We start from the raw sequence: 25,575 nt of genomic DNA, 5'->3' as shown, positions 1-25,575 counted from the left end.
TCCATTTGTTAATCTTTATTTATTTACTCACCACACTAATACTCACATGCAAAATAAAGTACAGGATATTGAAACAATAAACTTTTAAATAATGGAAGCATTAGGACAGACTGCAGGAAATGGAGTCAGGAGGTCATATTGAGTAGCATCTGAAGAAAAACAAAGCAAAGCAACTCAACAGGCAGGGCATCCATCTTCTCCCCAGTCCCTTTCCCTCCACCTGCAACAACACTGGCAAACTCAAAATAGTCATGTGCGTTGAAAAAAGTCAAAACACATCTTTTAACACCAGTGGAATACATTAACTACTCCAAGCCCAGAAACATGCAATACATTCATCTGATTTAAGTAGAAGAGCCACGACTGAAATGCTCCATGAGTAGCAATTCCAGCAGAGGTTCTATTCACACTACATCTCATTTCCACCCCTTGCTCAGTGCGCAGTCAGAGGGCCTGTTTTATCCATTCAAAACAATATAGTAAAAAACAGAAGGCTGGGCTCTCTGCTGCTGTCCCAGCTGAGAGCCAAAGAGAGAAGTTAGAGAAGTCTCCAAGGTTCAGAGGAATAAGAAAAAATGCCTTCCCGTGACATACAAAGTCCTGCAGTCCAGCCAAGCATTGTCTTCTCTACTAAAGAGAGAGCTTTCAATAGATTGCTACTCTATGGACATGGTAGTTATTGTAGCAGTTAGCACAGAAATCAGTGGATATGTGTCATGAGACAAGCCTATCTGTATCCAGAACTCTCAAACAAGGACCTTCTGGGTATCACCTGAAGCACACAGTGTCAGATTTCTGCTAAATAGTTCACAGGACAAAAAGAACAAACAAGACCTCCTGAAGCCTTTGATTTGGATGGGGACCTGGCAGACAAGTATAAGAGCTGCAGGAGCACTTGCAGAAAAAACAAGATAATAAACATCCCCCTCTGGCACACGCAAGGAGGCTGAAGGTGGAACACCAGCCTTAGTATCTGAACTGGCCAACACATAGACCCGTTCCAAGAACAAGAGGTTACCATGTGATGACAAGAAAGCCATCCAGATTCAGTGAACATAGATATTAATTGGATTGCTTGGTTCTGGGTGGGATTTGTAACATTAATCTCACTAAGCAATAGATGCTGACGTGTGTCTGCCTCAGAAACCCTGATCTAGTTTGCATGAAGGGGCCTTGAAACACAGTTTCAATTTCTTACCAGGACTCCTGTGCATCAGACCCACACTAATACACAGGGCTATTTTTCTGACCATCAGCAGGTCAAGTATTTGGTTGCAACAGCTCAGGAAGTGTTTGCATGCCTTTAGGTGTTGAGAGTGATTCATGTGTTAAAATCATGCAACAGGAATGAGTTGGTGGCATCTCATTAGAGCTGTAGAGACTTCTAGATAGAATCTCTCCCAAGAGCAGAAAGACTGTAAAATCTGGTGAAACCAAGCAAAGCACAATGAAGTAGATTTCAAGGCTCCACATTAGCAGGGTGTACGCAGGGGGAAAATGACAAAGATGATGAACCTTGATCAACTCAATTCACATCACTGGCTCTCTTCAGATTCAGTGTATAGGACATAAGTGTATATGAAGTGATCCTCCTCAACAAATGCTGCCATTGCATTGCTGAGTCCTGAAAGTATGAAGGATTTCCTGGCTATTTGCAAGGCTATCTTTCTGGTGGCTCACATCAGGGAAGACTGTGGGGCAATGTCTGTTCCTCCTGGCCAAGCATTTATGTTCTCTCCTTTATGCGGTTTGGAGGTCTCTGCTGAGTGCGTGGTCTGGGCCGTGGGGGCGCTGCGAGTTGCTGTGCTTGAGGCTGAGACTGGGGAGGTGGTCTCTGTAGCTGTCTCGGCTGCCTCTGGGGAGCATGACCTGGAGGAGGCGGAAGCTCCCGCTGCTTCATTCCATCTTCCACTGGAAAAATCTGCACTGGCATCTCCTCATCTGCAACAACAGAACATGTGAACAATTAGTTAGCAACCCAGCTTGACTGAAAACAGAATGTGGCATTGGTTATGGTGAGCAGTTGATGCAAGAGAAAGGAGACCTGGATAGTGCCAAGCAGTCAAAAGCTTTCATGGTTTGGAACATAACCACAATGGTGTCAGGGAATCTACTTCTTTCAATAATATAATAAGTTTTGTATATACCATCTCCTCCTGACTGCCACTAAGGCCTCAGTGTTGACTAGCTGAGGGGAGGGCACTCGCAGATTACTTTAGTCAGCTTCACCCCCCTGCCAAGTGTGAAATTTGTAATGGAGATTTGATTCCTCTCAACATGTTCCCTTGAAGACTAGGTGGAGTCTAGAAGGGAACTATATGAAAGAACATTGCTCTGTTACCATCTACGCTGTACCTTTCCTGCAGATAAAGGGAGGATGCTAGATTCAAGAACAGCCAAGCTCAAACTTTACCTCAAACTTTTTCTCACATTCAGCATTCAGAGTATGTCAGCACTGTCTTGAGTGAAACCAGCCAGGCTGCAAGATAACACTCAAGCACTGGCACTGCTACTGGCACTGGCACAGCACTCACTAGCATGACATGTGATCATGTGTAATGCTACAGCCATATACCATGATCCTTTGTACTGCAGCTGCCCTACAATTGGAATCCTTTCCCTGTGAATTGTGGGAGAACCTGATAAGTCATATATGGGGAATTGCAGAAAGGCACTGATGGCCCACAGATAGTCAAATACAGTTATCATGTGTCCACACCTGGCCATCTTAAGAGCTGAGGAGTTCTGTTTACTCAAACTATCTGTATACCTAAGTGTAACGGGGTGGTCTGTCCCTTTAAGAGGGACCAGGCAGCCCTGTTGAAGAAGCCCAGTTGCAAAGCTACCAGAAGAATAAGCTGGGGTTGAGGAAACAAGCTGTGTATGCCAAGGGGTAGCAACCTACAGCCTGAAGGTGCTGAGCCTTCTGATCCAGCCTGCAGACACGGGGCTTCAGTGCAATTGGGTGATGGGGGTATTTGATAGCAGTCGCTTTTCCAGTGTCACCACAGGAAAAGTGACAGCAGGCATGCCAGCAGCAGACACTTTTCCTATGCGACCTCAGGGAAAAGTGACACTGGTGGATGTTTTCCACATGCTGGAGGAAGGGGAAAGCAGCAACAGTGCCTGGGTCCTAGTGCCTGCCCACCCATCCGCCAACCTGCCTTTGACCCAAACTGGTTCAATCCAGCCTACAGCCGTAAAAGGGTCCTGACTGCTAGTATATGCAACTGCTTGCTACAAGAACGGAACTAAGCTACTGGGCTAAGAGCCAGAGTCAAAGCACTTCTCCTCGAATGCTTGGGATGGACAGGAAGATTTTGTTTTGTTTATCTGGTAGCTTGCTGGTGGCCTAAAGACTGAATTTCCTGAGAGGTTTGGCTGAGGAGTTCTTCAGGGAGCAAAAGCCCACCTACAGAAGCCAGCTGGGTAGGTAAGCCACTTACACCAAAGTACTCATAGGGCATGTCTACACATCACCTATGATGATGTTGTTACTGCACTGTGCTTTACTATTTCCTTTTGGAAGTACTAAAGCATGACACAGTAACCACCCATACTGCGCTGTATGCACAGTGCATGGTTAGATCTCACTGCTACTTCACCATAGTGGTGCACTAAAATGGGGCAGTGTGCTGCTACAATGAAGTAGCAGCTGATCACGTGTAGACTCATGTGATTACTATGTCGCTGTATCACATCACAGGGCAATGTAGTGCATTGCTACAACCAGAGGCAATGCATAGGGAGTGCACATGGGTGCACATGCACCCCCTGTGCATGTCAGTGCACCCTCTGCAAAAAGACACCGCCGACACTGTTGGTGGCACCTGTGGGCAGTTGCCACTCACCGCTGGCATCTTTGGGCAGTCCCTGATCGCCCCTGGCCACTGCCTCTGCTGCCGGCAGTGCCTGAGGGTGGTTGCCAACCCATGGCCGGCACTCACCACCCTCTCCCCCTACCACCGGCAGTGCCTCCTGAGCCACCAGGGGCATGCACTGTTCATGCCTACAGCAACGTAAGGCAACATGTACACATACCCATCATGCCTTAGATCCTTGCAGTCCGTAATGCATTCATCCTCACAACACATTTGTGAAGAAAAGAAATGCTCTCATCCCCTTTTTACAGGTTGGAACTGATAGTAATGGACTTGTACAAAGTCAGAAAGCAAATCAGTCACAGAGCAGGGACTTGGATCTACACCTCCTAAACTCTAGGATACAATCTTTATCCCTGGACTCCCCTTCCTTCCTACCTTAGCCTACACTCCCCCACATGGGTTAGCTAACTCAAGTTAAAAACACCTCCATACTTAAGCTAAGACATTTTGTATGTGGATAGTAGAGAATTAGGAGCAGCACTTAAATTATAACTTGAGGGTTTTTGCAATAAAAGCAGGCCCATAATATGAGAGAGGTTCTTGGTAGGGTATTTCCAGACCAATCCAACCTAGGAAGTCGCTTGCCTCAGAGCTGGTCCTTCTAGAGAAATATTGTTAGAATACACCTTAATAGTAACTAAAAAACCTGTAAAGCACATGAATACATGGTGTCAACCAAGACAACATCACATCTATTGGCCATGGATGTATTTTTGGTTTCAATAGAGCTTATGTGTCACCAGCTGACATATTATATGCAACAGCCCTGTGTACATTAACTATATTTAATCTGTCCTGGTAGCTACACCTCTCACAGCTGTGTTCTGCCCCCACCTTTCTCTGCTCTGCTCCACTACTGGAAAAATGAACACCAGACAAATGTGACCACACCATTGCACCTTCCCTGGATCTGGCCCCACTGTGAGTCATGGTGGCTGTATTCCAGTAAAACTTACGACTGCCTATACATGTGCTCAGGCTTGGGGCTAGGGGCATTTTAATTACAGCAGTTCCCAGACAGCTGCTGTAATTAAAAAGGCTCACTGTCACACGTATTAAGCCCCCCTCACATTTAGAAATGGCCATGGGACACTTTATCTAAACGTCTTTTGATAAGGTTTAAATAAAGCACCCCTGCAGCCATTTTAAAATGCACAAGGGCTTATACACAGGATGGTAAGGCTCTAATTAGAACATAAATGAGCATGTCTATATTTCTGGTAAAGACAAGCTCAGTAATTCTGAAGTCTGGAAGTGATTCAGCCAAGCACCCAGAAGTTTAGATGCCAAACTATCTAAGTCTTTCAGGTCTGCAAAGTGAAGGTAACATTTTCCAAGAAAAAAGTTACAGAGAAATTTATGCCATTGGCCATAGTTATTAAAGCTACACATAACATGAAAATATTTAATTAGACTGTGGCATTAATTTATGCTCTGTTTATTGTAATTATGTAATTCACCTCTCATGACAGCTTCATTGTTAATGGGTTTTTTAATCAATATTTCTCTTGTATTTTTAATTAGATTTAGGAACGTAGGCTGCCTACACATGTGCTCAGAGTTGGGGGGGCAGTGCTGTTTTAATAAGAGTGATTCCCAAGAGCTACTCTAATTACAACGCTGTACTGTCATGTGTATTAAACCCCTGAGCCTTTAAAATGGTTGCAGGAAGCTTAATCTAAATCTCATTCAGCAAGGTTTAGTTAAAGTGTCCCTCAGCCATTTATAAATGTGTGGTGCCTTAATACACATGACACTGCAGTGATGCTGCAATATTTTAATTAGAATGCAGAACAACTGGGTCAACACCTGGGCCACCAACCCCAACCCCCTGGTCTTGCAGGCACCACATTGCATAATCTAGTAGAGCTGCAGCATTACATAGCATTCCTTCTTTTCCTGTGATACTCAAAGCTAAAAAATCATAGGCTAAATTTTGAAAACTGCCTAGTAACTTTGGATTAATAAGTGTCAGTGTTTTGATGTCCAACTTCAGACATCTTAACAGAGCTAGAATTTAAGAGAAAGAATGAATGCCCTTCATTTTCTGAATAGCTGGTCTCTTTAAAGTGCCTCTAATTGGGTAGCTGAATTTTGATGGGCATCTAAACAACCTTATTTTTTAGTAGGACAAGCCCTAGGAGAGGTCTCCAAAATAAGTGTCAAAAAGTTGATGAACATCAGCTAGGCTGTGCGAAATGGCTGTGTTTCATTTCAGTTTCAGATTCCACCGTTTCAGAGGACAGTGATTTGTTTTGGTGTTTCGGATCACTGTTCCATTTTGATTCAGCCGAATCTGTTTCAGGATTTCTGACGCTGTTTCAGTGCTAATTTGGAGATTTGGACTGGCCAGGGAAAGGCAGGCACAGCTGGGTGGCTGCAGGTTCTCTCGCAGCTCCTCTGACTGTGCCAGCCTCAGCCACATCCCTCACCCGGCCACAGCCTCCCAACACTTTAAAATAAAAATTAAATTAAAAAAGCCAGACGTAGCAACAGTGATCAGGGCCTCTGAGGGCTTGGGGCAGAGCCCCCCGTACAGCATGGGGCAGCAGAGGAGAGCAGGAATAACGTCCCCACCCAGCACCCATGTGGCAGCTGTCGCATTGCACGGGTGCAGTGCAGCTTGGCAGGGCACCATGTGCTGTCTGGGAGCTGTGGCAGCTGCAGCAGTCACCTGGAGCCTAGCACCAGCTCCCAGACAGCATGTGGCACCCTGCCAAGCTGTGCTGCACCCACACTATGCAACATCTGCCATGCAGGTGCCAAGCGAGGGGGGCCAATCCTCGCTACCCCACACTGTGCAGGGGGGCTCTGCCACAAGCCCTCAGAGGCCCTGAGCCTTGCTCCTGCAGCCAGTGAGTATGGGACATTTTTTTTTTGGTGCTGGGAGGGTGGGGGATGAGTCCAGGCAGGCCAGCCATGGGGGGCTTCTCCTGCAGCCCCTCCAGCTGTGCCTGCCTCTGCCCCGGTGGGGGGAGCTGCAGGAGAAGCCCCCATGGCTGCCCTGCCCAGCCCCAGCCCCCGCCCACCCCCAGCCTCCCAGCACTTTAAAAGGAGGGCTGCAGGGCTGTGCCAGACTCTTCCCAGGGACACCTCTGAAACATTTCTGAAATGTTTTGGATCATTTTGTTTCGTCTTGTTTCATTTCTGAGACGTTTCGGAGCCTCTGTTACATTTCAGATTCGGTGTTTTGGGCGCCAAAACGGGCCAAAATACCTCTAAAATGAAACGGCTGCTGAAATTCCGCATAGTTCTACCAATCCCTATATGTGCATGCCTCTATAATGCCTACACTTTCAAATGTGAGGTTGCAGATGGCTTCATTTTATTAGAAAATCTGTTCTGAGGAGCCCAAATGTAGACCATAAAGTGTACAAACACCCAGTATGTAAAACTAATCAGTGCTTTTATGGGCTAAGGTTTCTGAGAGTCCATTTTCCCAATATTCATAAATAAACATAACTTCAAAACAGGATCATCTTGTTAAAAATAATCATCAGAAACCAGAATTAAAACTGACTGTTGGACAGGAATCTCTGTGAAAATTAATTGACCCCTCTCTCCCCCATACCTTCTTTCTCTCTCACTCTCTTTCAAGACTTCAGTATATCCTTCATCTCTAGATAGACGGTTTTTTGAAAGAGAAAGAAAGATTTTAGGCGACTGGGCAGCAACATGAATGCTTCAAACTCTTACCATCTTCTTCTTCATAGTGTTCCATTCTCTTCCTCCTGATATAATAAATCAGCAGAACCAAAATAATGACAAAGACGACAGCACCTCCTGCAATGCACAGGATGAGAAGGAGGTCCAGACCTGCTAATCAGAGGGGGAAAAAAAAACAAATGTCACAGAGAGAGAAAACAACTCCAAAGCTAAGTCAGGAGTTTGGTCCCAATTCTTGAGAGGACAGACATGTGTAAAGCTTACAGCATAGATGCTGATGGCATGAATACACCGTGGGTATACAGCACAATCTCAAAACACTTATACCAGCAAGGAATTAAGGCTCAGAACACCCACATGAGACATTAATGTTAAGATTTACTATTCCCACTTTACAGAAACTCAGGGGCAAATGGTTACATGATTTGCTGTTGCTCACAACTGTAGAGCAGCCAAGTTTGGAATAGAGACCAGGATGCTTGGTTCCTAGTAGCTACCTCAGCATATTATAGAATGCTACTGAAACAGAAAGAGGTACGCTTCCACCTTCCTGCCAAATTTTCATGGAATATATAGTTTATGTGGCCAGAGTTGAAGTAAACATTTAAAGCAGAATTTATAGGAATGCCAAGGCATTTTATCCATGTAACAGTCAGTTACACCTTCTGCTATTGATTGGCATACCCTAAATATCTGATTATATATAGGCAACCAAACATTTGGATCCCCCATGAACGTTATACGGACTTCCCAAATGCACTGACTGCACAAAAATGGGTCTGCATCTGATAAAAACAAGCTTTTTTCAGAGTTTCCTACTGAGCCAGAAATACACTGAGAACAGATTGAAACATTACAAGAGAGAGCTAGCTCCCTCTTCCAGTGTTGGCTGAAACGTGGATGGAAGAGATGCATGCAAATACAAAATAGTGAGGAACACAAAAACGAGAAGCCAGACCTTATGCAGTTCAGAATAAAAAGTCTTGTTTGACTTGAGGGGGCAAGTTTATGGGGACTATTCCTTTCTTTAGTTAAATAGGCTTGACCACAGCCCCACTTCTTCACTCCAGCACCACAGTGCTTTTGGAGTGTCCCCCAGCCTCCGGACTGCCCAGTTGAAAGTCCTCATTCAAGAGCTCTTTCAAAGATTTTAAGGGCTTGCCTGAGGTGCAAAGTTACTTACTGGGTGTAGCCTGGCCAAAACATACAAGCAGGTGAGTCCCATATGATGATAAAGGCTGAAGTCCTCAGCCAGCCCTTTCTTACTCGAAGCTCTCATTGAACTGATCTGAATACAGACCTCAGATTTGGCAAAAGGGAAGTGGGGAAGTAGGCAAGGCACCCAGTAGAAGGGTGTAACACACAGCCATTTTCTACCTGTTTCTCTGTGTGCAGCTTGCATCAGCTTCCCATGCCTACACCCACAGCATACCAAACTACTACAAGTTACAAGATGTAAGTGGTAAAGTGTTCATTATAACCTGCAGGCCTTTTAATCTAAGAAGGGCAGCTCACCTTTCCCCCCAAGGCCAAAAAAGTTGTCCGGGTTTCCAACTAGAACAGAAAAAAAGCCACAATGGTTTTTGTGTTTTGTTAGGCTCTGACACCTCTGCTATATTTGTTTCTTCACAACCTCCATGACAAATGCTTTTGTTAGCTGTCAGTGTTGCAGATAGACACCAAGCCAAGCCAACATACATCCTGAATGGTTACTAATTTTCAGGGGTACCAGATTATACAACTCCACACGCCGCTAACTGATGTACAGACCCAGATTCTGACCCACCTATTAGGCTGATAAATGGACTTGCATGGCCAAGTGTAAGTCTGTTTTTCTGTGCTGGAGTCCCTGAAAATCCATTAATACACCCATGCATGTAATCAGTACTACCTTACCCTATGACTGAGTCTCACAAAAGCAGTGAAGAGAAGGACCCACCCATTTTTGTGTTAGCGGTTTTTCAGGGACTGGTGAGGGCAGAATAGGTTCACACTTAAGTTGCTAAGTCCACCTATATGCTTAATAGGTGGACCGGAATCTGGTTCATACAGATCAGCTCCTTAGCCACAGTGAAGAATACAGAAGGCCATATCCATAGTCAATGCAAATCAACCCAGCACCTTTGATGACTGTGAAACTCAAGCTGAGCTGGGCCTGCTCACAAAAGTTAAAATAGAAATGCATAGTGCAAGAGGGTTGTAAGTTTGCGGCTAGACCTTCTGAAAAGAAATAGTGAGCAGCTTATCTTACTATATTTATGATGATTTTAAGCAGGCTGCTATTTGTCTGGTATGTAACTGTGAAATGTCTATCCTTGATTAATTAGTATAGTAAATATTTCTTTGCAATTAACTCGTATATATGTATAGGAAGAGACAGCTTCCATATGGTCTTTGATAGGTGTCTCCTCCTGATTTTCTCTTGTTTTGCCTCAGTGGTCCCCTTGATCTTCCAAGGACAGCTCCTCAAAAACCTTGTGTTTTTCCTGGTTGTCAATCAGTTTCTTGATATATTCCAATTTAGTAGAATTGAGAACCTCTTGTTACTGAGGAAAGTAATTCAATCAAAATTGGGACTTGCTGATAACCAATAATGAAGAGCATGATTAACAGGATTTTCCTGTTAATTATTGCTTGAGATCCTATCTTGATTTACACAACTACAAGAATGCTTTGAAGATTCTGAGCTATGGGGAATAAAAAAGGAAACAAAACAACTAACAGGGCATGCTTCAAGAATGAGACATCCTTCTGATAAGAACTGCTACTGTGGCCAACTAATCTTTTAAATGGATCCACATCTTGAGAAGCTGACAAAACTGAGACTACCTCTTTGCCTGTACTGGTGAGATACTGTCACTTTTACAGCTAAGTACTGGACTTTTCTTTGCTTTAGGTGTGTTTAACAGTGAATACTTGTAGTAAATAAGCCTTTCTGTCATTCCCCAAACGAGTTGTCATGTTAATCCTTTATACACTAGTCCTGAATCTCATTTCTTGACTTAAAACCATTGCAGCCAATGAAACAGTGTGAATTTACTCCAGCTGGGGACCTAATTTCCAGTGTTTAAAGCATCAAACTCATACAAAAGGTACAAGCATTTAAGATATACTACAGTGAATATACCTTGTAGTAAATCCATCACCTGGTGTTCACATCGGTTTAGCCATTTAGGTCTAGTTCTGGCTACACTTCAGACTCACTCCTTGAGTCTTGCACCTGCTCTTACTGCTGAATTTCCACAGCAAACTCACCATGTTCAGTGGTGGCATGCCTCAAACAAGCTCTGGGCAGGCCGTGTCCACAACTGGAAGCAGTGTAGCCAGAGTTGCATGGGACTTCCACTGGGCTAATTAGCAATGCTAAGCAACCATGCCAATAGCTCGTCCTCAACATAATTAGTGCAGTCCTGGCACTATGCAAGAGACAGCCTGCATGAAGGAGCACAGCATGCTGGAGGGTTCCACTTCCTGGCACAGTGAGTGTCCCATGTAGATATGCCTCACTCACCACTTCCTCCATCAAACTGCAAACTCTGTATTTAAATTTGCCAGGCCATCATGCCTTTGGCTCAGTCAGTCCTATAGCGTAGAAGTCTTTCCATGTGCTGTGTGAAATCTGACTCACTTTATTCCATTTTAGGCTTTTCTGTGAAACATACCTCCCCTTAGCTCTTGCAGCCCTCCTGCATCCAGTGCCTCAAGCACAAGATCTGTCCCCCCTCCCTGAAAGCTATTGTTTAGTTCAAAGAATGGGTAAATTTCAGTTGTATTTTCCATTTCATTTCACTCCCACTGCACTAACTTAATGCCCTTGTGCTGAGCTTCTCAGGCTTGATTAATTTCCTGCAAACACCCACAGGTATGCACATGGCAAGAAAGATACCGATACGACAGACTTTTTTCTAGCTGTAAAAGAAATCCATGCACCATTGGGACACCACCAATTTTGCGGATGAAAGAAAAGAAAGGGGGGAAAACTCTTTGTCCTCTTGTTCTTCTAATAAAAGTCAGGAGCAACTCCACTGAAACTAATGCCATGTTTGGGCACAGCTAGAATAAAAAAGAGAAATATCAAGTCTATTCTTTGCAAATGTGGGGTGTCAACTGATAGGCCAGCCAAATTTCAACTTGGGTCATTTTGTCCCTACAACTAAAATGACCTCTGCAGTTTCTGGCACGTCAGCAGCACATTAGTGATCAAACATAATAAGGAATAATAATTTAAGAAAGGACTTTTGATGTCTGCTAGAGATGACTGTACACTGTCAAAAATGCTTTCTTCCCTCCCACTCTTCCATTTTATTTTACTGAGATTCTACTGCTTTGGGAATTGGCAGTGCCTGGCACCTATTCATAAGCTTGTACATCTTAGGAGGACATTTCTGTAGCACAGACTTTGTACCTGCACACTTGATGTATTTGATATCACTTTTGCTGGAAATGCCATTTGAAACAGTGCACCTGTACTTCCCAGAGGCATTTTTAGTCCCTTGATATTCCACATTCCAAGAGCCATTTGGAGATTTCCATTCTTTTGTCGCCTTGAGAGGTTTGTCATCATAATGAATGATCTGAGAAACTGGTTTAGGCTCCTGCTTTACCTCACATGTCAACTTAAGTTGTTTTCTAGTACAATCCCATGTGAGCAGTGGTTGTGGGACAGCCACTGAAACAGAAAAGAGACAAGCAGGTTGTGAAGATTTTTTTTTGTTTTACAGCATTCATTATTAAAACAGAACCAGAAATATCCACACCATGAGATAAAGGAATGTAGAAGACTTTAGAGGCATGTAAAGCATGCAACAAATTATTTTTGTGGAAGGATCTGAGGTAAAATAAATTGAAACACAGATTATTTGATAAGGAGGAAGCTAGGATGTAGCAATGCCAACAGAAAGAATGGAGGGAGAATGGACAGCAAATTGAACCTGATCAGAGTGTCCTACTGCAATAAGAAAAAAAAGGCCATCAAGAGACTGATCTTCAGGCTTGTTTTTTCATAAAACGTTTAACACCTTTTAGGCTTACTGCCCATTCTCCTCTCTCCTCCTTTCCTATTAAGCCATAGAGCATTCCTTGCTAAAATAAGATTCACTATTCACCTACAGAGAGAGGATCCCAGTCTCTTGGTTCTATTCTCAATTAATCCTTCCTTCATTCTTAGCTCCAGCATGCATTTTATTCCTAGGCCAACTCCCATCCATACACAAAACCCTGGCTTGAATGAAGTAGTGCTTTAAACTCAAGCTTGGTTGGCATGGATTGAAGTGCAACTGTTGCTGATGCATGGGCTGGCCTTTTCATAGGGATACAGCAGCATGAGTTGGAGGAAGCCAGCAATATGCTCCTCATAGTCTGAGTATTGTTTGTTGGTCAGTAACCAAGTTGGCAAACATGGGGCACATCTACATAATAAACTTGCCACTCCCCCTAGAGAGCTTCCCTCTAGCACACTGCTCTGCTCTGGGTGGGGAATCCCTTCTCAACTGGAAGCAGTGTAGTTACCCCAGACAGTGCTTTGGGCTAGCTAATTAGCACTGCTAACTGACTTGGCTAGTAAGCTTGCCTCCATGCTAATTCACCCAGCTGTGACACTGCCTGAGGAAAGCTACATTGTTTTATGTCTTGTTCTGCCCAGAGCAGTATAGCCAGTGTAAAGGCATGGCTCTGGAGCACCGCAATTATGCTAAGTAGACGTGGCCACAGAGAGGAGTCTGAATGTGGGACGTGAACTCTCCCAGCTGGGACTGTATGTAAAAATCTGAGCTTAAGGACAGAGAAAAGAGCCCACATTACCTGGGCAACTACATCCAGCTATAGATAACAATAGACACTCAGTTGTGACAGAAAGGAAGAGAGGAGGTAGCAATGTCCTCTTTTCCACACAGAATGAGCAAGATCTACTTGCAAAGTTACATCCAAGCAAATGTATATTGCAGTTGCTTTGGAGGAAGAGCAATGCCACATTTGAGAAAGTGGGGGTGGAAAAAGGAAACAACAGAAAGGCTTTACGTCACTGGAGCACAGAGGCAAGAGTACACTGCTATACAGCTCTAGCGTGATGGTACCTGCAACGGTGGACTCAAGTTTGAGCACCTAGAAGACTGGAGAATATTTAGTAGGGACCCAAAGGTAATAAGTATAAAGGAAAGAGGAAAAAGTTTAAGGGGCAGTTGTGATCAGAAAAGTGTCTGTAAAAGTGGCAGGTAAGGTTCTTTGAGTAAATGAGATATCTTTTATTAGACCAACTAAATAGTTGGAAAAATAGTTCTGTGCAAGCTTTCAAGCACAACCACAATTCTTCTAGCATAAGGAGAGCCTGCTGGTGTTTGTGTGCTCTCCTGGGTGTCACCTACTTGTCTCACACCTGTTGTCTCCCAGGGCCTCTGATCCTCACTGCTACACATTTTCGTTTTTCCAACCTGCATTTTGCATGTTGGCTTCTATTCCACCCAGGAGAGCACACAAACACCAACAGACTGAAGAAGGGTGCTTATGCCTGAAAGCTTGCAAAGAACAATTTTTCCAACTATTTAGTTAGTCTAATAAAAGATATCTCATTTACCCAAAGAACCTTGTGTGCCTATGCCCTTAGACCACAACGGCTATAATCAACACTCCTGTAAAAATGGCAACTTTCCTCAGAACTCAGGCCTGTTCCTGGGCAAACTCAGTGTCACTGTTACTGCTTTGAAAGAGAGTATGACTGTATGCTACTTCTTCTGTCATGTGTTCCCAAAAGGCACATCACTCTGCTATGTGTGAAAGGCAAACGGAGACTTGACAGGTCTTAGTTGTTGCTTACTGTGCTATTGGAGGGCATTCATATATTATGGCAATGACCACAGAATAAGAATCTATACAGAATAGAATATAGGCACTTTAGCATATCTGACAGAGTAATTTGATTTCTACTTGTTCACTGTAAAGTTTTTACTATGATATAAATGCAGATCTCTGTTACTGACAATGATTCATGAGCCACAAAGAAGCCAGCACAAGAAACTTTTAAAATGCTAAGAAGTGCCAAAACTAACTGAATGGATTCATAAGAGTTGTTCAAATTGCAGAAAGGATTGTCAAAATAAGTGTTTTTAATTCCCCCTACTTTTTTCCATTCTTTAAAGACTGTTTAGATATCATCAAATCTTTGAGATTCAGAAAATTCAGGAAATTCCAGCCAGCTCTCATAATCGGTCAAAGAAAAAGAAACTTTAAACATGTTCCAACACGTTCCCTGTATTTTCTATTTAAAAGTTGGTCCAAATTTACCAAACAACAAAAAATTCAACCAGTTCTTCTTTTGAAGGATGGACTGAGGAATAGAAAGCAGGAGACATGGGAAATTTACAATAAATACATTTCCACCGACTTCATCATTTATTAATGATTATGCATCATGCACAATTGAAAATAGTTTCCATGTTTACATCCTGCATTGAGAAAGTTTCACTGAATTAACAGTAGGATTAAAGGCTAAGCATGAGGAGGGAAAAAAAGAAAGAAAATTGACTAGAGAAGGAAAAGGCTTCACAAATGCATAGGGCACAATTCTATACCACCTTTCCTAAAACACTGCTACACACTGTTTAAGCAAGCTAAGAAGCTATTACTTATCAGAGCACTGAATGGGTAGTTAAGAAAGGGATCTCTGCATAGAGTGATATAAAGGCTTGGCTAGAGCTATCAACTGTCAATGGGTACACTACAACTCTCCCAAAGTGGCTTCTGACATTCCAGAAGTTAAGTCCCCACAAAGGGAAGAGAAGATTACATAATCATGAAGGGACCCGCAGTGTATATGAACCCTACTAAGAGAAGTCAAGTACATGGCACCCAGATGAGTCCAGCAAAACATGTAGGACCATGTTTCAAAGAGCACTACAAACATCTTTCTCATTTTACTCTCTTTCATGAAGAGCTTAGAAGAGTTCTATCTCCACACCCTTCCCTCCTCCGATATTCAACCTCTACCTCCTATCCCTCCACAGACAATGTCTGGGTATTTTGTGTGGCAAAGCAAACACTCACCATAAGCTAAAAATTTGTTGTTACACACTGATGGAGGGGTGCTTACATGGCAGAAACGGAAATGTGGCAGTTGATAGAAGAAATCAAACAGCAGGGTGAGAAGAAGGGAGCAGAGGGACTCAACAGCATCTGAAATATCCTGCCATGGCACCAGTCTTCAGCAGAGGAAAAAAAGAGGATGGAGAGCATTGCTTGGGATGGAAAAAGGGTTTTATACCTAGCAGTAGTTACCCACCAACAGAAAAAGGGAATAGGGACAGGAGGAGTAACCCTGCCAGGTAGTCATGCAAGAAGTAATGTTAGGGAGAAAGGGAATGGTGAGACACTCAGTTAGCAAAAGGGCAGAATAATAACAAAGGAGGCTCTACCAGCTAAGCAGGCAGTGAAGAGAAGCCCACAGACTCACCAATAAAGCTCAGAACAATGTCCTTCTTCTCTGATAGAGTACCATCAGGGTGATAGATTTCAGCTGTGTAACTTCCACCATCCTGTTGCACCAATTGTTCAATTTTCAGGGTCCCATTTGAAAAAAGGCCATACTTTGTTTTGTTGGAGTAATAAACTTTTGCTGAAGAATTGGTGAGTTTTGCAATCATATGTGTATCTCTGAGCCATCTTATCTCATGTGGTTTTCCATTTAGGGGATTAGAAATATTCAGGAGAACAGACTCACTCAGAATCGCTGGAACCTTCATAGGTTCTCCAAGTGAACCTGAAAAGAGAAAAATTGCAATGTAGATGATTAGTGAACATCCAAAGAGTCTATGGAAGAGGGCTAGTGGCTAACACTACAATATTAAATGACATGGTTACAAATGCTTCCCCACTGATCTCCAAGCCACTCTTCACTAACAACATGTGTTAATAGGGATGTTTTCATCTCATGGTCTGAACAGCAGCGACCAGCCATTAAATAGTTATGCCTCCCAGTACACAGCTGTAATTCTGATGCATTGAGAAATAAAGGGCAAGTTCCCAGCAGGTAGCTCAAGGGGGGTTATTTTGAAACTTGGGCCTGATTTCAAAATGACAGAGCACTCACAGCTCCTGAAGTCAGTAAGGGTTTTAGGTGCACAGTGCCTCTGAAAATCTGGCCACGTTGTACTGGCCAGAGTTTGTTGGGCATATAGGCACCTAAGTACAATTCTATTCTATCCTGCTCAAGTCCTGAAAACCCATTAATTCAGGGGTCTACGGCACACAGGCCAGATGTGGGATTGGATCTGGCCTGTGAAGGTCTGCTTCAGTCTACATTTTACTAAGGGAGCACAGTCCCTAGCTATTTGATATGGCCTGGGTTTTGTTAAGGGCACACAGATTACCTCCAGCTGCTAAAGCCAGCTGTCTTAACCTGAGTGGAAAGCTGTTCTTCTTTGTTGCAGCCTGTGTTCAGCATCCCTGGAGTGGCTTGGGAGGGGGGAGAGGGTGTGAATGCTGGCCCATAGCATTAGCCAGGTTGTAAGCTGCAGCCCCCCTAAGTAAAAGGCTGTTGACCCCTGCATTAAATCATCTACTTTGGTAAATGCCCATTTGGTAGATGCCCCAGCATCTGCCCCTTCCAATCAAGTCACAAAAAGCAGCAAGGAGGAAAAGGACCCAAATTAACAAATGTTCATGGACATGAACAGTATAGAATAGAATCACATTTATGTGCCTAAGTCTACTTAAATGTCTAATAGCTGGAATAGGATCTATCTCTAAGAGTCCCCAGATGGGCAACCAAAAGCACTAGACACTTTCGGCTATGTAAGTACAAGGCTGACATTTTCAAGTGATGAGCAGTTGGATGCTTATCTTGCTGGGATCCTATGAACCCAGCTGACTTCCTGCCCTTTGGGCAGGGGGCTGGACTCGATGCTCTCCCGAGGTCCCTTCCAGCCCTAATGTCTATGAAATCTATGAAATCTATAATGCCATGATTTTTGTGCCCAGCTTGGGATAGCCTAAAAGAGCAAATGTTTCACGTTTTCTGAGAACGAGGCCATTTTAACATGTGTTGAGCTGGATACCACTGGACACCTCAATTCGCTGGTTAAAAAAATGCAAAATATGATAGACAAACAGGGAATGAGTGACAGACACGGGACTAAAACCCAGGCATCCTATCTCCCAGTCTCCTCCTTCACTGTTCTGACCACAGGACCTCTGTTGCATAGGTTCTGTCAGAAAAAAATGAGGGAAAACGCAACAGATAACCATGACCATGCAGCTTTTCAACAGTTGTTTTTGTATCATAAGAAAGCAAAATCATGGCAGAAAAAGCTATTTTTTTTCTTGTTTACACATACCCTTTGACCCCATTTCCCATCTGCAAAATTTCTAACAACAACTCTATCCCATGGTGGAGTGCAAGGTTTGTATAGAAATGGACTGCTCAGGACTACAAGATACTGGGCGCATCTACACTTGCAAATAATCTGGGAGCAGTTTACTTTTCAGGAAACTACTTAAGATTAAACTCTCCTGGGCACATATTTACACATGCAGAAACACAGAAGCAGATTTGCTGCTCCTAGTAGCAGACTGCTACTGCTCCCTGCAGCCCTGCAGCAGCCAGGGGAAGCTCTAGGCCCCCCCTAGGCATAGCCCAGGTGCCAGGAGACAGGTGTCTCCTGGCAGGGGCTGGAGCATTGCTCTCTGCCACCAGAAGCTACCTGTTCCTGGGGCGGGCTCTGCCACCAGAGCCTGGGCAAAAACAATGTCTCCCTGACCAGGCAGCAGGGAACTCTCAGCCCCAGCTCTGCAATCATGGGGCCTGGGCTGGAAGATCTTTCCCAAGCCCTGCAGTTGTGGGGCTCAGGCTGGGAGATCCTTCCAGCCTGGCTCCTGTAACTGCAGGGCTCAGGCTGGGAAAGAAGGATCTCCCAACACCAGCACTGTGACTGCAGAGCTGGTGCTAAGACAGAAGGATCTCCCATCCTGGATCCCACAACCATGAGGCTTGGGCTGGGAAAGAAGGATCTCTCAGCCCAGGTCCTGAGCCCACAGGTCTAGTACTGGAAGATAAGGATCTCCCAGCACCAGCCCTGTGATAGTGGAGCAGGGCCTAGGATATCCCTGCTGCCAGGCCAGGGGGACACTGTCCCTGACCTGGCAGCTGGCAGCTCCCTGGGGCAGGAAGCAAGCCTAGCTGACCAGGAGCACATTCGCTCACAGTTAGGCATGTACATGTGCGCTACTGCACAGTAAGTAATCTCAAATATATCTGCTCCTGGCATTCAAAAGTAGCAAATTTACTCACAATTAGGCAATTACTGCACGGTAAGCGTCTGCAACTATAAACGCAGATGCTCACTATGCAATAATTTGCTGTACTGCACAGTAAAGCATCTTGTGTAGATTCACCCATTGTGTCACAAAAGGGCTATATACTGGTAGTAAAGAAGAGCAAAAGTTGCTACGTGTGAATCTTGCTATTATGGAAAAAAGAGCATGCATCTTCCCATGGCACCAGTAACATAACTGGGAGCAAGGAGGCACACTGCGGCAGCAGCCTCGGGCACTGTCTTGTGGGAAAGGGGTGCAAAACTAGCCACCACTATGGGCAGCACAGTAGCCAGTGCTGTCCCGCAACTACCTAGAGATCGGAGCTGTCCTGTTGCGCTTCTACATTGCATATTCTTCTGTAAGATCTCATGCACATTTCTGTGACAGTCACAACAGGGAGACCTCACTTACGAACACAAGAGGCAGACCGGAGTTTTCCTGTTTGCTTGTTGTTTTATTTTTTTTGGTTTTTGAAGCCTGAAGGTCATTCCAAATGAGGAACTGACTCTAGGCAGATATTTCTGTAGGCCCCTTGCCTGCCTTAGGCAGTCAAGTTGAGGAATAATAATGATACTGAAACAGACAAGACAGGGGTTAAACATGTGCTTACCAGCTTCAAATGAAATAAATTCATTAGCAACAAAATGTTCATTCATAACCAGGGATTATTCAGTTTTCCATTTACTAAATTAAATCCCCTCCAATCTACAGGATAAAGCTTATTAGCACAACAAGTTACACCAAACTATTTTTAAACATTTTAAGCCATTTTTCCTGTAGAGAAAAGCAATGTTTATAAATCATTTATTATAATCCTTTATTAAAATACCTAATCCTTGATTATAAAGCTGTTATTTGTATCTGTGAGATTATAGTGAAATATATCATCAAAAGGAAAATGAAACCCTAATTGCTGCTCCATAGAGCTAGCAGTATTTGAGCTAAGCAAAGTCTTAAAATATTGTGTATTATGTCTATATAATTAACATAAGAACCCGGGAAATCACTTACTAGAGCCTGCCAAACCAAAGAGATGTTATTACTGTACTTTCAAGTTCCGTAATAAGTATTGGGCATTTCTAACACTATAGTCTGAAATCAGTCAGTTTTCGAGGGAAGTGTTTTAATAAAATTAATGTTCCCAGTAAATACATTTTAAGTGATAAGAAGAAAAGTAATTCATTGAGTTGCTTCTGCTCAGGACTACTGTCAGATATCAAGAATTATTTACTATTACATGTATTCTGCATTATATAATATGCATTTTACATGTGAAAAACCAAGCAAATTTTGAGGGGCAACAGTTTTGTAGTATTCCAATTGGCAGACAATGCTGTTACATCTTTAAATGTTGGCATGATCTCCTAAATCAATGAAACAGAGGCCTGAGCACCCCCAGCACACAGTCACCTGTGTGGATAATGAAGCAGCATTTTTGATAGTGCTATGGGACAGAGCAATCAAAATGTAGCAGCAAATAGCTCAGTTACAATCAGAAGGCGTGTAGAATACTGGAGGTGCCTTGAACTGTAAGTGCACTCATAGTCAATTCAGTGTTCTCAGGCATAAAGCACTGTTGTGTTTCAAGGTTTTAAGTCTTTTCAACAGATAGTTCCATTTGAAGGAATCAAGAGTGTTTTTTTTACATCAAGTTCATAACAATATTTTTTTTATCTACTTATTTTGCCATGAAATATAGAGAACCCTAGACACCCATCAAGAATGATCTACAGTTGAATGATAAGAATAAATCTGTGAAAGCTTCTTGTGGGCTGAATCCATTTCACCTGTTCTAATCTGTGAGTGAACAGTTTAGCTACATGTTTAGAGCACAATTTTTAAAAAGACCTAATTTTTATAGTATCAGTAGGTATGAAACCCACTATTTCCTAAACCCTCTCTTCTCTTGTGCTTTTGCCACCTTTTTCTGAATATAACTTGCACTTTCAATCATTCTGTTTACCTTCAGTAAAAAGTAAGCAGTTATAAAAGAGCTGGAGGTCTACATAATGCACAGTAAAGTATATCTTAAATAGGGTTACCAAAAAAATCCTATAATGGCTTCACTGATGGCAGTCCTCAAGTTAAGGATCATGAACTTGAAAACAGAACTGTTCACTAATTATTATTCTAAATGCAAGGGGAAGCTCAGGTCTTCGGTTTCCCTTGAGTAAAGGATGAACAAAATAACAATACTCCAAAAATCTCACGGCATTTTGCAAAGGAAGGTAAGTACTAAGGAAGGTAACCTCTGTTGCCAAAAGGAAAAGGTATATCATTAGGCACAGTATGGACTGGAGCTGACAGGGTGCTTGGTCTCTGGTCCAGAAAAGGCCTTGAATACCCGCTTCACTTTAAACACGTGAACCATCCTTTTGAAGTCAATGGGACACCTCGTGAACTTAAAGTGAAGTCAATACTTAATGCACAGTGCCAGGCTGAGGGACAAGACTTCAGAAGTTTTCAGGATTGAGCCTAGGAATTTTAGGGTGAAAACCTGCCTCCTTTGAGATCAGTGTCAAAACTCCAGCCCCCAAATATCTGAAATTTGCTGTTTTGGAGGGGCTAACAAAGGTATAACAAGGTACATAACACCCTTTAAATGTCTGATGTACTTGCTCTGAAGTCTAAGTAATTCTCCTAGCACCAAGACTAAATTTACCCTGTTGTAAGTCCAGTGAATTTAGTTGGATGAAACCAGGGAAGAATGGGATGTGATTTTTACAGAAGATTCAAGTGGCTTCCCATTTTACTGTCCCTCAGGCTTTCACATTTAAACCATAAAAGCAGAAGCTGTTTGGCAGGGATCCTTATCAGTCACATTTAAGTCTACATATTTAAGTTTAATTAGAGGAATGAACCGAAACATATGGGTAATAGCTTGCTCCCCTGGTTTTAACAATAATTAAGTCATGAGAGAGGTTTAAAATTTGTAGTTTAGACAGGGCCACTACAAATCCTCATAACTAGTTCAAATCTATCAAATGTGCAATTATGGTGAGATAGGTCTCATCCACCTAACTGGATTCCCTGATTCCATTATAGTCAGGATATAGGTGCCCCAGATGCAGCTGTCATATTAAAATGCCCCCAATCCTTGTATGAATACAAGGATTCTGCCACTAGTTTAAACACTATAAATGCAATGCAAAGCCAGTCTGAAAGAGCCAAAAGCTAATACAAAACTCACCTTTTACACTGAAAAATAAAATCTCCAGGTACTTTGCTAGAAAAATCTCCTTAAAGTTCATTTTCAAGACCATATATCCACACAGTGCGTCTTTGCCTAAAGAAAGTTCCTGGCAAGAGGTCCTGCTGCAAGCAAGTAATCTTTCGGCACCTTAGTCCAGCCCTTTAACTCCTACCCCCTCCTCCTGCTGTTTTTTGTACTACGTTTCATTTCTGTTACAAGAGCATTCAGGGTGGAACTGGGTTCCCTTTTCTGTTCATAAGGTACCGTATTTACTCAAATACAAGATGAATTCCCCCTCATCTCCCCCACCCCACCCAATCACCATGGGAAAAAGCTTCTCATCTTATAGATAAGGAGACCTCATCAAATGCATTATTATTAAACTGCTGCCAAAAGCAGCATGTGCTCAGTAACGTAAACCAACTAAAAAATTAATTAAATGTAACAAACACTTAAATATGACTATAACATACATGACCTGAATTGGGCAAACATGCTGATGGGAGCCTTTTTTTTTTTAACCAATTTTATTGAAAACACATTTATCACCCTACACTTACAAAGCTACACGTATTATTTTACCAAAAGTTCATATCACAGAAATAATTACATATGAAAAATATACAGCTGAACCTTTAAACAGCTTATAACGACTTCTCTAACTTCAAACTAAACACTTACAGAAAACTTTTTCTTCATAAAGAACCCCATGAAAAAACTACCACCTCAGTAACCACCTGAAACTCTCTGCCTGTCCCATCAGTCCTCTCTGTTGGTTCAGTGAAATAAATGTTTCTAGTCCTTTTTCCTCCACTTCTACTCAGTTTCTTCCTCTCCAATTTCTAGCTTGTCTCAATCGATGCAGCATTTTAGTTCACGTAGCCTCAGCTTCTTACACTCTCTTTCAGTGAAAGCCAATCCCTTAAACACCCAGAGGTTTCTTACTTTCCATAAACTAGTTTTAACACATGCTAATACAGTCCTTAATAGTGTTTCCTCTGGTCCCTTTGGTATGAGTCCGTATAGTACCATCTCCTGTGCTAATAACAGGTTTATTCTGGTGATATTCAGAAAGTGGTGGACCTTTTCCCATACTCCATTTGCATATGTATGCTCCCAAAACATGTCCTACCATTTCTTTTTCCCTGCACCTCTCTCTTGGGCACCTATGATGAGCTTGTCAAGCTCCATCTGTGTTGCATCTCTCTCACTGGCAAGATATTTCTTACAACCATCCACACTAGGTCCGCATGTTCTCCTTTTAGTTATTTACCGACCACTGCTCCCCACACCTTCTTCACTTGTCCTTCTATCTTGCTTTATCTCGCTCTTCTTGTACCTATCTTCCTTCTGTGTCTTCCTTTAGCAGGTGTTGGAACTTCCTTTGCAGCTCTTTTAGCACTTTTGTTCTTTTCCTTGGGCATCTTTGGACTTTCTTCCTGAAGAGTTCTCCCACCCTCTTCTTCACCATTATCCACCATTCTCTAGTACTCCCCATTCTCTAGTACTCCTAAAATATTTCTTCACACACTGTCTTGTATACACTTGACATGTCCCTTCATCTTGTACCAGCTGCACAGTCCCTTCACTCTCATGGGGCTCTTACCAAGATTCATTTTTGATGGCTGAAAAGTAATATTTAAAGATTTGCTTTTAGAAATTGGCTTCTAGGTAAAGTAGATATTGCATTAGAACAATGGTCCAGGGCAACAGCAAGGGTTAACTGTTTCTAAAAGCCTGTTTGTCACAAAGTTTCACAGCCTTTAAGGAATCAGGTCTGAGGCTAATGGACAAACAGACTGGGAAATTTTCAGTGTTCTGTAAAAATCCTAACAAAAGATGGGCTTGCAACATTGAAGCCAGGTCACAGTGACCAGCTACAGAGCTCCTGTGATTTCTAGTTTTGGTGGATGGACTAAATTAGGAGGCTGGGCATGCCCAAATTAAAACACCGGTAAATGCCCAAATTAAGATGTATGCATGTGATGAGTTTGTTGGAATAAAGGAGTATGTGGCAGAACAGAACCTGGACACTATGATGACCACAGGGAAACCAATCAATGATACCTGGGAATGAAGTGTCATCAAAGAAAAAGAATACAAAAGGAGGGATTTCAGAGCATCAAAAGGCCATGGACAGAGGGCACACCATCATCCAACTTACTCAACCACCCTGTCGGGGGTGGGCCTCAGCCCTTGACCTCCAAGACTGATGATATTCAAGAAAGAACCACAAGATAAAGCTTGCACACTTGCCAGGAGTACCTTTCCTCTGTGAACCCTAGGACTGGTAAATATAGAATCGGGAGGATTATTTTGTTTGCCTTGCCTGCATTACTCACTGTGTATCAATAAAATTTGCCTATTATCGAATGGAAGAAGCCATGGTCAGTCTGAGTATTTGGGGCTGTCCAGAACAGGGTATCTGGATCATAAATCCAGTGCCAACAATTTCCACCTTCAACATCCAGTGTTCACTAAAAGCCACATATATGATTTCTTTCTTCCTTATCCCTATTTCTTTTGATACATGCACAAAGTCAGTTCTTGACTGTTTCTTTCCACTGGGGTCTGTTCTACTGAAAACCTTCTCCCCTGCCCACACATCTCTTAGCGACTCGTCTTTTATTATATTTGTTAACTGTCTGGATGAGCTGTCTAATGCTCAATTTCCTCCTTCCCTTGTTCTGTCGCCTACTTCAATTATACAACTGAAGTCTCCTGCTATTCTGCGTTGTCTCCCTCTGGCCACATAAAACACTAGCATTCTAAGCAGTGCATTCCTTCCGTCACTCTCTGATGGTGCATATACATTCAAAATTTCTAATTCTGTTCCCGCAACTGATAGTAACATTCATTCCAATCTGCCACTGCTTACCTCTTCTACCTGTTTTGCTCTCATCTCTGGGTTCTTGAATAATATTGCTACCCTTGCTTCTTTGTTCTCATTTGTCCCTAACCATCAGGATGTTTCCCATCTCCACCCTTTCTTAAAGCATTTATAACCCCGCTCCTTTGGTATAACACATTTTTATAGGTAGATTATGTCTGCCCTTACTTGGTTCAATACTGATTCAATCTGTTACAGTCTTTTCCTTGTTAAGATACTCCTTACTATGCTAAGTGAAACTATTGTCAACACCATTTATGCTTGTTTTAAAATGACCACACCTAGTCCTTTAAGGTTTGTCTATGCTTGCTTTGAGCTGAGTGTGCCTGTCCCTTTAAGATTCATCTCTGCCACTGCTGAGATTGGTCAACTCCTCCCCCTCCACCACTCACATTCCTGTAGCTTCTCCAAGCTGCTGCATCACCGTTGCATATTCCCACCTCCCCAACACTTCCCACCTGCTGGTTTCCACTCTGGGATGGAGCCCAGAGGCATTAGCAGCAGGGAACTGCTCTCTGGCTCTTTTTCCAACTCACCTCCCTCATTAACAGGTTTCTTTTTTCTCGTTTTCAGCCCCTGCATTTTCTTTCTTTTCCTGGCCTCTCTCTCTGGTTCCTTCTCTTGCTTCATCTTCACTTTTG

At 42.9% G+C, this 25,575-nt stretch overlaps 1 protein-coding gene across 2 annotated transcripts; it reads right to left on the bottom strand.

The window, feature by feature from the left end:
- CD2 (CD2 molecule) lies at positions 1 to 22,182 on the bottom strand. Of its 2 annotated transcripts, XM_019528705.1 has the most exons (6): positions 22,042 to 22,182; positions 15,991 to 16,296; positions 11,956 to 12,219; positions 7,581 to 7,700; positions 2,342 to 2,344; positions 1 to 1,941 (listed from the first exon to the last, which is right to left on the bottom strand). In XM_019528705.1, the coding sequence occupies exons 1-6, from the start codon at positions 22,112 to 22,114 to the stop codon at positions 1,727 to 1,729; spliced, it is 981 nt and encodes a 326-aa protein (XP_019384250.1). In that variant the 5' UTR covers positions 22,115 to 22,182; the 3' UTR covers positions 1 to 1,726. The 2 variants fall into 2 exon arrangements, with proteins under 2 accessions (XP_019384250.1, XP_019384249.1); XM_019528704.1 differs by lacking the exon at positions 2,342 to 2,344 and having other exon boundaries at positions 7,581 to 7,703.
- Between the last annotated feature and the right edge of the window lie 3,393 nt (positions 22,183 to 25,575).

This window comes from Crocodylus porosus, unplaced genomic scaffold, assembly GCF_001723895.1.
Source record: "Crocodylus porosus isolate Cpor-Errol unplaced genomic scaffold, CroPor_comp1, whole genome shotgun sequence".
Taxonomy (NCBI): Eukaryota; Metazoa; Chordata; order Crocodylia; family Crocodylidae; genus Crocodylus; species Crocodylus porosus.
The sequence above is the reverse complement of the archived record's forward strand: the minus strand, read 5'-3'. Positions and strand labels throughout refer to the sequence as shown.